We start from the raw sequence: 13482 nt of genomic DNA on the forward strand, positions 1-13482 counted from the left end.
AATATGTCTAAAAGGTAAACCTCTGCATACTATGTTCAGTGCTTCATGTGTTTTTTATTCAGGTTTCTACAAAACCACAGTTGTGCTTTTGCATGTAATATGTATTAATTTACATTTTACATGTATATAAAATAACATTATTCACAAAAGGAATAAAAGAAATGACAGCATGTGTTGTAGTGTACTTTGTTGTTACCAAGCCAAGCCCAGAAACAATGCAGTAAAATGTATTTCGTTAAACCTTTATACATCATACAGTATATAATATTTATGGAATAGTAATGTCCACCAAGTTTGTTAGTTTGTTGACGTGCTGTAATGTGAAATGTGAAAAAAGAGGGCAGCTTCCCTTTCCTAAAAATGAATTAAAGAAATTCCCCATTGCATTTCTAATGTGCTAAAAATATTCAATAGAAAGTCATTTTAATTGAATTAAGGTTTAACACAGACTTCTATACTTATAAGGGACAATTCTTTAACTTAACAGGAAGATTTAAGAGATCCTTACACTGATAAGAGTGTAAGCAAATTGCTTTTGTTTTAACCCAATTTGTTATGACCGTGACATCTGCTGTATTTGATTGGCACCTTATTATAAGATAAAATAAGATCACTTTATTAGCCAGCTACAATTTCTTGCATTAGGAATTTGTCTTCTCCCATACCCCAGCTTGCTCTCCATGACACACAGACAAGGAGAGAAGCTTGGGGTCAGCCATTTATACGGCACCCCTGGAGGAGGTGGGGTTAAGGGCCTTGCTCAGGGGCCCAACGGAGTAGGATTCCTCTGCCAGCCATGGGATTTGAACAGGCAACCTTCCAGCCACAGGTGCAGATCCTAAGCCACAGTGCCACAGCTCTGACCCAATTATGTTAAAACCTATGTTCTACTGGACTCCTTGTATTTAAAGATACTTTTCTCACTACAGTATGCTTAGGGTCACTGTCATGTCAGAAAAACAAAACATTCCTGAGAAAATCCACGGGTACCTGTTAACTCTCAGCGTAATTTAATAAACTTCCAAGACCCTTCGCTGAGATGCAGCCTCACACTTGTATTGATCCACCCCATTGCCTCCCTGCAGCTGTTGTACATACTGCGGTACTGTACAGACTGCAGTATTGTTCTCTGTTCTGCTCTGAGACAAATTGTCATTGATTATTGCCAAACAATTTAAACCTGGGGTCGCTTGTAAAGATCATTGTAACAGACAGACTCCACCCCCTGGTTGAGCTTGTTGATGACCTGTAAGTCATGATCTTCTCGCACACATCTCGCTCATATTGTTTCCTTCTTTCTCACACTTTATAACAACTCACAACACAACTAACAGCCCACAAACACAGTTAACACTACTTTTTTCTATTATACACAAATGAACTCAACAATTTACAGCCTGTTTTGTACTCAACCCTGCCAGAGTCCTTTGCTGTCCCTGCAGTGTAGACATGCCAGACGTCGCTTGTTGCCAGAGAGCCAGCAACCAGCCAGGCACCTTCTGCTACTCTACCGACAGAGCTGTTGTCCTTCTGGCTGTTCTATCTACTCTGAGATCATCACCAAGGTACTTCAGCAGAACCTAAAATCTGCTCCTCACCCTTCCTCTAAGGGATTCTATTAGAGTCTACCACTCTAGTTGCCCTATTACAGTACAGTATATACATGCACAACAAAGACATTTCAATCTGTTTTCACTTGTCCAGAGGACAGTGTGAACTTCATTCTAGCTGCATTTCATGTATTTTCGTGACAGTCACAGGCCACAGCACCACTAATGCTGCTGCACCCACACACAAACTCTCTTCTAACAACCTCAGTCACAGAACACTCACACCACAGATACTTTTGCCTTTTCCCTGCAAATCAGTATCAGTCCGTCTTTAGCTAACCAGCCAGTGTCTCTGGCAAAGATACACACATCCTTCCCTGTAACTGTTGATGCTTTCTCTCACATCCAGCCAGCCTATGTACAATTCTCTCGCAGTCGCCAGTATCTCTCTCACGCTGAAAAGGAACAAGTAATAGGTTTATTCCATGCTGAAAAGAGAAGAAAGAAAACACAACGCTTTGGCTGTGGAGCCTTCTTCGGGTCTGGAGCCTTCTCTCTCATGCTGACCCAGCCTGTATTACAAATGCAGTACTTTTGGAAGAGTTCTCCACTGACATGCATTGTTACTTTAGTACAAGTGTTTTTCTTTTTCTCTTTGTCCCAGAGAGAGCCACTGCAATTACTTCAAGAATCTGAGAACAAATGCAATCCCCTCTCTTTTGTCTGAGTGAGCCCAGCAGTCCTCCTAGAGAAGTCAAACAGGCTCTATAAATAGGACTGACCACAACTGTAGCTCATTAAACCATTTCTGTTCAGCTTCAGCTTCTTAAACAGACTCTGTCAAAATTATATTCTTCTGTGTTTGGACATTCAGCTATTCCAATAAGACCCCTTTATAAGATCCCTTTGCACGAATGTAAATTTTACAGTTCTAAAGTAACTAACTCCTGGACTTACAGTTAGTTCATTAAGAGAAATGTCTACTAGGTCATCATCGATCACATCAAGGATATGCCCTGAAATAGTAACATCACTTCTGGAGATTTTGGGCTTTCTTCTTTGACTGTTCCAAATATCTATATGGCTTGTATGTGCCATGGCATAGATGTCAGGAATTCTGATGGAGGAATATATGGCCATTCTTCCAGAATATGCCATAAATGCTTGATTGGATTGAGATCTGGTGACTTAGAATGGAAACATATGGAAACATTACTGTGGTTATCCATATGTCATGACCTTATCTCAGGGCTGTAGAACTTGAGGTTGGTGCCACATGCGCACTTGACAGTTTGTCAGGCACATGGCGAAGGATGACTGTATCACATTTCTCCACTGTTCTAGTGCTCTTTGCACCTTTGGACTCACATACGTGTACAGGTGTGATGAATGTTTTTTCATGGCAACCTGCCTGTATTATCCCTTTCTATGGAGTTCTCAGTAGGCCATTTTTGATTAAACTGGCACTTCTCTCACCCCAGGCAGAAAGTTAAGTAATCGGGAGCTGCTTGTCCATTTTACCTTGCACTTCCACTTGTATGGATATCAGTTTCCATCCACTGTTGTCCTTTGCTGAAAATATCTTTCCCTTGTTCTATGCTTACATCACCTTAGAAACCTTTGCTCATGAAACATCATCACTGAAGCTTATGCCAACCATGCCCCAGCAATCACCCCCCTTTAAAAATCACTTGAGATCTCCTCCTGTACCAATGCAGTATATATACAGTATATACTGTATTTTTAGGCAACCAGGCCTGTACATATATAGGTTTATTCCATGCTGAAAAAAAGAAGAAAGAAAACACAACGTTTCGGCCGTGGAGCCTTCTTCAGGTGTCAATATATGTATATTTTTGTACATGACCCTAAGAATGCTGGGATATTATTTGCATAATTAATGCACGATGTATAACAATGTGTAAGTCCTTGAATCCAATATATTTGGTGTCCCTTATTTACCCAGGTGTTTCAGTTTTTTGTCTACTGTCTATAGACAGCAACTGGCTATGGGCTACAATTAAGAGGCTTTTGTTACAAATAAAATGTGCAGTATGCTATTATACAGAAATTCAAGTGGGTTTGCTTGATTAAATAAAAAAGGCAAACATTATGATTAGTATTCTATACTTTATCTTATAAATTGCCCCAGAAAAAAAGTCACTGTCCTGATTGGGCATACAAAATCTGTAGGTCATCTACAGGATATTTTCCATAAGGGACAATATTTTCATTTATTTTCAATTCCCTATGGTGTTTTCCAAAATATTTTTTTATTTACATTGTTTTGGAAAACTGTATTTGTTCATTATTCATAGAACATTAAACAATACATTAAAGTGATTGTGATTGTTGTGATCCTTTTTTGTAGAATTTATTTACTTCCTTGCTTTGAACATGTTTTTGATTAAGTATCCAGACGACATCACCAACATATTCCATGGCTACAGCATAATGTTTGCACTACAGATACATTTCTGACAGACCTTTGGTAATATCAGAGCATGATGCATTTCACAGGCCTGTATTTAAACTCCCTTATTTCTCTATGTTTATCAGACCGTTGTGAGATGAATACTACACTTTAGCTGCAAAGAATGTGAACTCATGTTATCAGGACCAGACAGAATAAAAATGAAGCTGCTTAAATTGTTAAGGAAATAACTCAAAAGAAAGCAGATGCCAGCATTTTCTAAATATATATTATGAATAATGCTTGTTTGTAATGCCCTGTGAGTTTCAGATATACCAGATATTATTAAGATGTACAATGTATGAAGCAAATACTCCAAGTGAGAATGTCAGACATTAAGTCATTCATATTACATTAGCTTATATAACATGGATGTTCTAAAGACAGTCACAAATGTCATGACATATTTTGCCAAAATAACCAAGATGATATCAGACTAATACTATACTGCAATGAACTATAAAAATAATAAGCTGTAAGTTAAAAGACTGAATCATTTGTTCTTATTTGCATTATGATATTTTGACACAAATATAAGTCCTGTATTTAATGAAGCATGCTTATTTTTTCTTGGACTATGGTTGTTTAACCAACTCCGTACTGAAAGGATGGACCTTTTCTTCTCCTAAAGAAACATACTGCTAATAAACAATAAACTCATTGGTACTACGTAACTAATTTTACCTAAGGAAAAATTTAAGTGTAGTATATTTAACTTAAAACATTAATAACTGAATAGTCCTACAAAAATCTTTTAATTTTTTCAAACGTTTGCTGCATTGACTAGATTAAAAATATGAAAGGGTAGAAGATAATCTTTACTTTCAAACACTGACACAATGACATCTTACTAGATAAGATAATATCCATACTAATGAGATCCACTCTTATCTGACAAAAATCTTTCAGAAAATTTGAGAAACATTTTAAATGAACACATTTCTTTAGTACAATAAAAGGAAACATTCACAATCCTTTCAAAATGTTTAATGAAAAAATGACTGCTATGCATATGAATGAATCCAAGTGACAAAAAATATTAAATTAAATGGACTAGACTGCTCTTCACCTTTTGTGAGGTCACTGAATGAGCCAGAAGATGAATTCCTAAGCTAAAATTAGGTGACATTATGACTTTCAGTCATCCAGTCAGACCAAAAATATTGAGACATTTTCAGACAGCAAGGAACAAGGAAGAAATTATAGAAACAACTTAATTTAGTCCTTTCAAAGTAATAAGGAAATACATACAGTACATGGAAAGGGTAATCTTCAGTATTTTAGAATAAATTACCACTAAACTAGGTAAGAATATCTAGTCTTTATTTTTCTAAAACATGCTATCAAATCCAAACATTATAGAGTAGGCTCCCATTAGGATATTTCATTTCCTATGCTCATTATTTATTATGCTGTCACAATACAATAATTTGATACTAAGACTGGCAAAGATCACCTTTTCCATGACATGTTTTTTATGTAATTAAGGGTGTTACAGATAGTGAATTCCAGCAATAACTTAAGATTGCTCTTCACACCCTTAATGCCCTTATTGTTAATAATAATCGTTAAATACCTTTATTATATACTTCCTTTAAAAGAAATCATCTGATAACTTAAAGACAGTTACATGTAAACATGTTTGCTTTTTTTCTGACAAAACATTCAGGTTATGATTTGACTATAAAGAAGGATTATCTAATCTTTTTATACATATATTTTCACTCTTATATTTTTATATCTGCTTTCACAGTATTCAGAATTTTTGTTTAAAGGGTAAACTTTTTACATTAGAAGTATGTCTTTCTATTGACATTCAGTGATGTGATAATCTGTTGTTATTATTAATATTTACTAAAGAAGAATAAATATGTACCTTTACAGAAAGAAATTAGCCCAAAAATGCCATGGAATAATGTTGAAAATAATGTTCTCTTAAATACAGTGATGCTGAAATGGTACACTCAGGTTTACAATGATACATTACTTCACATAAAAGAAAAGATAACAGCAGGCACATATTAAAAGATACAGATATAAAAAACTATTAAGGGAGCTCCAAGTAAACTGGCTTCAAATAGCTCCTGTTTGGAAACATCAGTATAATGTTTTATAAAAATTTGCTTTCATATATTTTGCCTATTTTGTAGCCATGACAAAATGGCAAATACCCAGAAAATAAATACTGTACATAATTCATAAATGAAAGCATCCAGTTATTGATTCAAAGATGGCAATTCAGAAAAGTAAATGTGCTTCATATGAAACTCTTCAGCAGGTTTGTTTTTTGTAAACTGAAATTCAAAATATAATACATTGTTATATCCTTGTGATCTTTAAATCTTAATAAAAAGTCAATTTATTGTATGAGAATAGTTAATTTAAATATTTTATTGAAAAGGTACATTTTAAATGTACAGACTTTTCTGTAATACACGTTCTACACACTAAACAAATAACTCACAGACTGTAATGAACAAAAACTTTAATGTTTCTCTTGGTGCAGATTGCTATTCAGATTCTAAAAATACAAGTAATCTGTGCACTACTTATTCGCTTCTGCTTTATAAGACCTGCAACCTGTTAAGTAAACATTAAAAACACTATAGTAAATATAAATATCTAATGTTCTGTACATTATTGCATCAAAGGGCCACAACATAATGCAGCACCATTACAAATGAAGGATATTTTAGAACTACATAAATGAAAGGCCCATGATTTCCCTGCCAGATAACAGGCAAGATTAAATGGTAAATGTGCAATTCTAGGACTTTGTTTTGAAAAAAAACACTTAACATACGACAACAAACCCAGTGAGAATGCTACCTAATAATTCTTTTTTGAGGCTGACAAAGAAAATATGACTGCTGTGAGTTGTTTTTTTATATATATATGGCTATCTAACCTTTTTTAGAGTTTAATGCAATAGGAAACGTGTAATGTCAAAACAAATGAAGCGGCTAAACATAAAAGCAGTAAGGTTTGTATTAGCTGTGATACATCTCAAACTACACAACAGACAAGGGCACAGAGGCCTAAAACAGCATTATACAGTCCCTGACAACATCAAGACATTGTTAAAATTGTGTACTGTCCTTTTCTTAGGATGTTAGCCATACTGCTGTGCTTTTGGAATTGGAGTTGTCTGTCATAAGGTGATTAGGAAGACCATGGTATTTTCAAGTCATTCAGGAAGCAGTCTGATGCTCTTTATTTTCAATTTTAATTTGGATATCCAGACCTCTAGAAATCATTTCCTTTTGACTAGCTCATGAAACAGGAAGATTATGATGAACTATTTTATAAATACATTGTTCAAAGTCTAAAAAATTCCAATAGCAATCCACTTGGACGGTGCTGTGTTAAACACAAGTTCAGATGTGTACAATACACAACATGACTAGGTCAGAGGAAGGGTCTGTAAACCAGTACAAGCTTGACATTCCCTTTGCTACTGGCCTTTCAATGTCATGTCATGCTGAAGAGTCAATACGGCGCAAAGAGGATTGATCCTGCTGTTGGGCGTATTGGCCCTGGTGCTGCCCTTAAGAGAGCGGGTGGTAATGCAGGAGTCTGAAAGATTGAGGTATTGGGTCGGGGGTGTAAAGAAAGAGAGGGCACAGCTGTTGGTGAAAATGGGGGTGAAATAAAAGCAGGAGATAACGGCTTAACCAGGTCCTTCTGGAATGCAAGTTTGGCCTGAAAAAAAATAAAGATCTAATAAATAAACAGCAACAAGCCTTTACATTTTATTTTCTTTGTTTAGTTAATGTTTTCATATTACTTAAAGACAACCAGCAAGCAACAATACCATTAAGTATTAACAAAGACAGGATTTGCTTTTGTGTTGTTGATAAAAGACTTTAAGATAGTAAATAGAAATGTCAGCTTATAGCACTCAGCTTTACTGTTGCTGTCAAAATAAACACTTAGCCTAAAGTAATTATTAGCACAGTTTGAGTGTTTCAGTAATCTGGGTTTGTGGTAATCATGGTGACAAAATGTGCCTAGCATATTAAATCAGTATATGAACCCAGAAATTAATTTGCACTTGGGTATCAGTGTGGCTGCATTGTAAAAGCACTGTATATGGAGGCCTAGCCCGTGCAAACAAGCTGATAGTGACCTGCCAAAAAGAATACTCAGTATCCCATAACTGTTATTTCCTTAGTACACTACATTGCTAAGTAGTAGGATACTGTTGGCTTAATAAAGCATCATGTGAAATTACTTACCAACTCATATGTATAAGACACTAAAGAAAAACATGAACAGGCTTACAGAGAAAGAGAAGTATCTTTAATCCTTTGTGGAACAGTTTCCAGCTGTCTCTTTTTTATAGCACACAATTGAATAAAAGAGACAAAACCTACACAATAAGATTTACAATGCTATTCTTATTATCATCTCATTACCCACTTAAAATGATAGTACAACAATCAATTAACTAAACAGGAACGTTTTACTTACTGCTAAAGCAGTTGAGTTGCGTTGTTGTTTATTGTAGGGGCTATATTTGGGTTTCATGGGCTTGCCTGCTACTCTGTCCTTGTGCCTCCTGCTGGAAATGTGCTGCAATATAGAAAGATTTTTAATTAAAACCAATTAGATTAATAAGAAATCCTGATTGATGATTTCCTTGAATACAAGCTAATGAAAATTGACAGACTCATGAGAACAGTACGTTGCATAGTACAGCACGAAATATGTATCTCAGCATCATGAAAGATGCATACATTGTGTATCATGTTGACATACATAATTAATTATTAGCAGGATCAATAAAACAATTAAGTTGCTAGTAGTGTAAAAGTACTCCAGAGCTGCTGATTTGAAGGCATGGTATGAATCATTGCATACAATTAAGGAGCTGCTTGAAGCAAAATGTTTCAGTGGAGTGTGTTGGAGGGACTGCAAGTTGAGTAGCCCTAATACAGATGAAACTGGAATGCCTTTCAATAGCTTTTCAAAGAGATACTGCAGGATAATTCAGACCAGTGATATAGAAGAGAACTTGCTTGTGACGACTGCACTTTAGAATTCAGCTATACAGTCAGGGAAATTATAAAGAAAACTATGCAAACATAACTTACAAATTTTCAATGTTAGGATTCAGGTACACAGATTATGTCATAATGATATAAAACAACTATGGGTGGGCCAAAACAACATATTTCAGAATGGATATTGGTAGTTTTTTTTAGTTAGAATACTTTCACACAGATAACAATAGTGTCCTACAAATGTTTATTAAAGGTGACTTCAAAGATGTGACATAAGTACAAAAACTCCCACCAGACAGAGGACACACAGGGTACTTGAAATGATCTAGTTTTAGCTATCCTGCCTGCAAAGGTTTAAATAACTATAAGGACTTTTGGAGGTAAAATTTGTATTATTCCAAAAATACTATCTGCACGAGGCCTGTAATAGAAAGACAAATGGAAGAAACCAATCTCTTTGTTTTGCCTGGTATTTAACAGATTATGTATTGGGTGCTTAGAAAATCGTGTCCCCCAGGGTGTTACTATAGGTGTCACTTGAAATAACTAATTGAACTTCTGCCCAGGGAAAAACAGCTATATTAGTGGGAGTGTTTGATACCTTGCTATTCTCATTCAACATAAATTTATCACACATTAAGAGCTGCTTACACAGAAATAGGGAGCAAACACTTAATGCTAAGGTTGAGGAGAGATGCATAAAGTTGTGTTTTCAGTTCTTGTTTTTCATATAAAGTACACTGGAAAAGAATGTGCTTTTTTAACATTTGCGCCAAATCCCTATGCATGGAAAAGACACTTTAGAATAAATATATTCAAATACAGTGCTACATTTTAAATAACCAATTAGCGAATAAATAATTGGAACTTAATGACAATTACATAAATAATATTACTTCTAATGAAATTAAACTTTGATTGTGTGACTTCGGAGTGGCATGGTGGTGTAGTGGTCAGCATGGGGTTCTGGGTTCAATTGTAGACCTGGGGTGCTCTCTGCATGAGTTTGTATGTTCTCTCCATGTTCAACTGGGTTTCCTCTGGGTGCTATAGTTTCCTCCCACAGTCCAAGGACATACTGGTAGGTTAATTCGCTTCTGGGAAAATTGGCCCTGGTATGAATGTGAAAATGGATGGATGAATAGATAGATGAGTGACTGGATTATATGGCATTATATTACTTAATGGAAGTAATATTACTTATGGAATTGTACTAAGGATGTTTATGTGGTCTACCTGTTTAAGCTGAATTTCAGAGTTGACATGGACGTCACATATTTCACAATGGAACGTCTTGTTTTGCAAACCCGACCCCTTGACAACTGCAGTCTGGACCTTGAGTTTTGATCCAGGTCTGGGATATGCCTTAATTGGGCCTGCTCCGTTTCGAGCTTCCAGCATTGTTTTATGCTTTGAACCTATGTGGAGAGAAAAACAGAATAGAAATTTCAATGTACAGATTAAATAAATTACAAAGATGAGGTGATTTTAAAACAGAACCATGTACAGCACAGAAAATCATAAAAGATCAAAGAATTGAATCAAGTACAAATTTTGAAATAATGTGTATTCACTTTTGCAGAAATAGAAATGTATCACTGGAATACACTGTATGGCAGTACATCGTAATATTTTAACTCACTGGTGCTACATTTTTATATAGGCCCAAGGCTAATGGGGTAATTTATTTGACTTCAGTCTTACAGATAATTTAAAATTAATTCAATAAAGATATTTGAAAAGTTTCCTGGTTACATAACTCACTACCTAATTGATATATACACATATACTTCTTTTAAACAGCATCTCATTTATGGTATAAATACCAATTATTTTCTCAGCAACACTCGTTGTCATGGAAATAAATTACACATTCTTCCTATGACTGAACAAAATCTCCACCGACAGTTATATTCTTTTATACTATTTTTTATTTCTCACTTCACTGAAAAATGTTTTCATGAATACCTTTATTGAAGGCCAAATGTTCAAAATAACCCACTCATGTTAGATTTATTACCATGCAAACTGGTAATTATGATGATTATTTTTTTACCCATTTTAAGCCTAACAGAAACCCAGCCAGTCTTTGCAATGAAATGAAAGAACACAATGAATACATAAAAATTGAGCAAGAAGTTAACAGAAATTAATTTAAATAATGTATATAAAAATGACCCAGCAGTTAACAGCAGGTACATAATAACATATGAAAAGCTGAAAACAAGAGGAGGCCATTAAGGCCATCTAGCCTCTTTGGTAGTTACTAATTGATCCAAGGATCTCATATGGCTTTTTCATGAAAGAATCCAGGATTTTGGCTTCAATGCGGCTAGCTAGCTTATTCCATACTCCCACAACTCGCTGTGTAAAGAAGTGCCTTCTGTTCTGATTTAAATACAATTCCATTTAGTTTCATTGTTATGTAGGTAAAATGAATACCTATACAGTGAGCAGGAAAAGTAATTCATGTGACTGAAATTTCTGTTGGAACTAAATTTTTTTAACACATTACAATAAAAAAATAACTGCAAACCTGTGTTGTGAGCCTCCAGCTGTGACAAGGAGTTTACAGCCACTTTGCATAGGGAACAGTAAAGGAGCTTCTTGGCTTTCTCCTCTTCTGATTCTGTAGATGGTGCAGGCCCGCTGCCATTATTCATTGCTGGTCCATTTGCCGCTGTCTCTGAAATACTGGTTCCTTTCGCTGATTCAGAGACTGATGTAGGCAGGGTGTGCACAGCAGCAGTGAAAGTTTTAGGTGGAGCAGCTTTAGTAGAACCGAGACAGTCCAGTTTTATTTCTACAAAAAAAAACATACAACCTCACAATCATGAATTCATATTCCAGGTAGCCTGATTTAAGTGAAGCAAAAAACTATTTTGCTGATTTTCACACTTTTGATTTCCCCTTTTGTCATCTGAATAGTCCAAATACCAAAAGCAGATTTGTTTTCACATTTTAGAACGTGAAATAAACTCTCCTTGTTGAGTAATTCCATTGTCCTGTCTAGCCTTTTGTTAACAGAGTGGTAGCTCTTCTGGCTATACAATCAGCACTCTGCCTTAAGACATGATGATAGGATAAATTCCACTCATTACCTTCAATTTACTGATGTGTGTGTGCTGGGAAACATTCTTGCCCTTAGCAATGTGGTTTCCCTCTGAACTCAACCAGGAATCCAGGCTAAAATCTCTAGTTCCAGCTATTGAAACCAATTGTAACAATTCTTTTGATCTTGCATCCAAAGTAATTGATTTGAAGCTTTTAATATAGTGCTTTAGATATAAAGTGCTTAAGACTTTACATTTCTTTCTAAACACTGGAAGCATGACATTTATAGAAAACATCCTGAAAAATATTTTAATCATTTAAACCTTTTTACACATTTCCTCCCATATTTTTTCTTGACTAAGGTAACTTTATCATAATAACTGTTTTTGCAAGGAAAAGTCAAATCTACGAGGAATTCAATGTCAATTTGAAGAATTCATCATATTTGTTAAGATAATCTGCCATGCTGTCTTATTACATAAACTATTATGTGATATAAAGCACAGCAGATAGCAATTTCAATGACTTAGTTCTTCAAGTTTCTCAATGTAGACTAAATCCCACTTTATCCTCTGCTAGCAGAATTTTGGAGAGCAATTACAGACCTGATAGAAATGACAGTCTAAACAGAGCTTATATTAATACACTACATCACAGCACAAGGGCCAGAGAGTCCTCTGTGAATCAGTCTGGCATTAATCTCTGGTGTTCTCCAAAAATACACTGAATACAAATGAGGAACACTATCTGCAGAAGCATTGTGATTGTATTGTATATAATTACCAGCAAGTTGCTAAACTTAGGCAAGCTGCAAACCCAATCTACAGCTTTCTCATCTCTTCAAATTTATATTGATCAGTTGCATTCAGTTTATCATAAACAGTAGCATAACTGGCTAGTTTCTGGTTTTGAGTGCACAACTCCAGTCATCTGACATCTGGCACAACAATTTTCACCTCTTCCAATGCTTCAATATCACAGCCTCTTTGTACACCTGCCTTTGCTGGTTCTCTTCTTTCCCAGTTTGCACAAATTCCCCCTGCATGCCTTGACAAAATGTGTATAACATATGCAGCCCATCTTCCCTATGTTGGACTCCATTCCCTGTATTTTTCTCCTGTTATGGTGCCCTTTGCTCTTTGGTGTTTAACATAATAAATGACTTCCTGAGCTCTGGCATGGTGCCAACAGCTTTTAAAACTGCTGCAGTCATACCAGTGCTTAAAAAAAAACAAGGCTTCAGATAATCTGAATACATATTTGCCCATACCTAATTTGTCTTTTTTATGATGACATTAGAGTGTGCTTCTGCAGTACACATAGACACATCACTATAAACTTTTCAAAGCTTTTCACTCTGGCTTTAAACATTACACAGCACTGAAACTGCTCGTTAAAG

At 35.5% G+C, this 13482-nt stretch overlaps 1 protein-coding gene across 2 annotated transcripts in view; it reads right to left on the minus strand.

Annotated features, from left to right (window-relative positions):
• Positions 1-4945: 4945 nt before the first annotated feature.
• Positions 4946-13482, minus strand: part of znf385b (zinc finger protein 385B) — an 85992-nt gene continuing 77455 nt past the window's right edge. For both annotated transcript variants that reach the window (XM_088930990.1, XM_088930991.1), the window contains exons 5-8: positions 11566-11832; positions 10266-10447; positions 8497-8598; positions 4946-7725 (exon numbers count right to left, since the gene is read on the minus strand). In XM_088930990.1, coding sequence (XP_088787116.1) covers positions 7513-7725; positions 8497-8598; positions 10266-10447; positions 11566-11832 — 764 coding nt within the window. In that variant the 3' untranslated portion in view covers positions 4946-7512. The remainder of the gene's footprint in view (positions 7726-8496; positions 8599-10265; positions 10448-11565; positions 11833-13482) is intronic.

The sequence above is a fragment of the Atractosteus spatula genome, chromosome 13 (assembly GCF_055471065.1).
Source record: "Atractosteus spatula isolate fAtrSpa1 chromosome 13, fAtrSpa1.hap1, whole genome shotgun sequence".
Taxonomy (NCBI): domain Eukaryota; kingdom Metazoa; phylum Chordata; class Actinopteri; order Semionotiformes; family Lepisosteidae; genus Atractosteus; species Atractosteus spatula.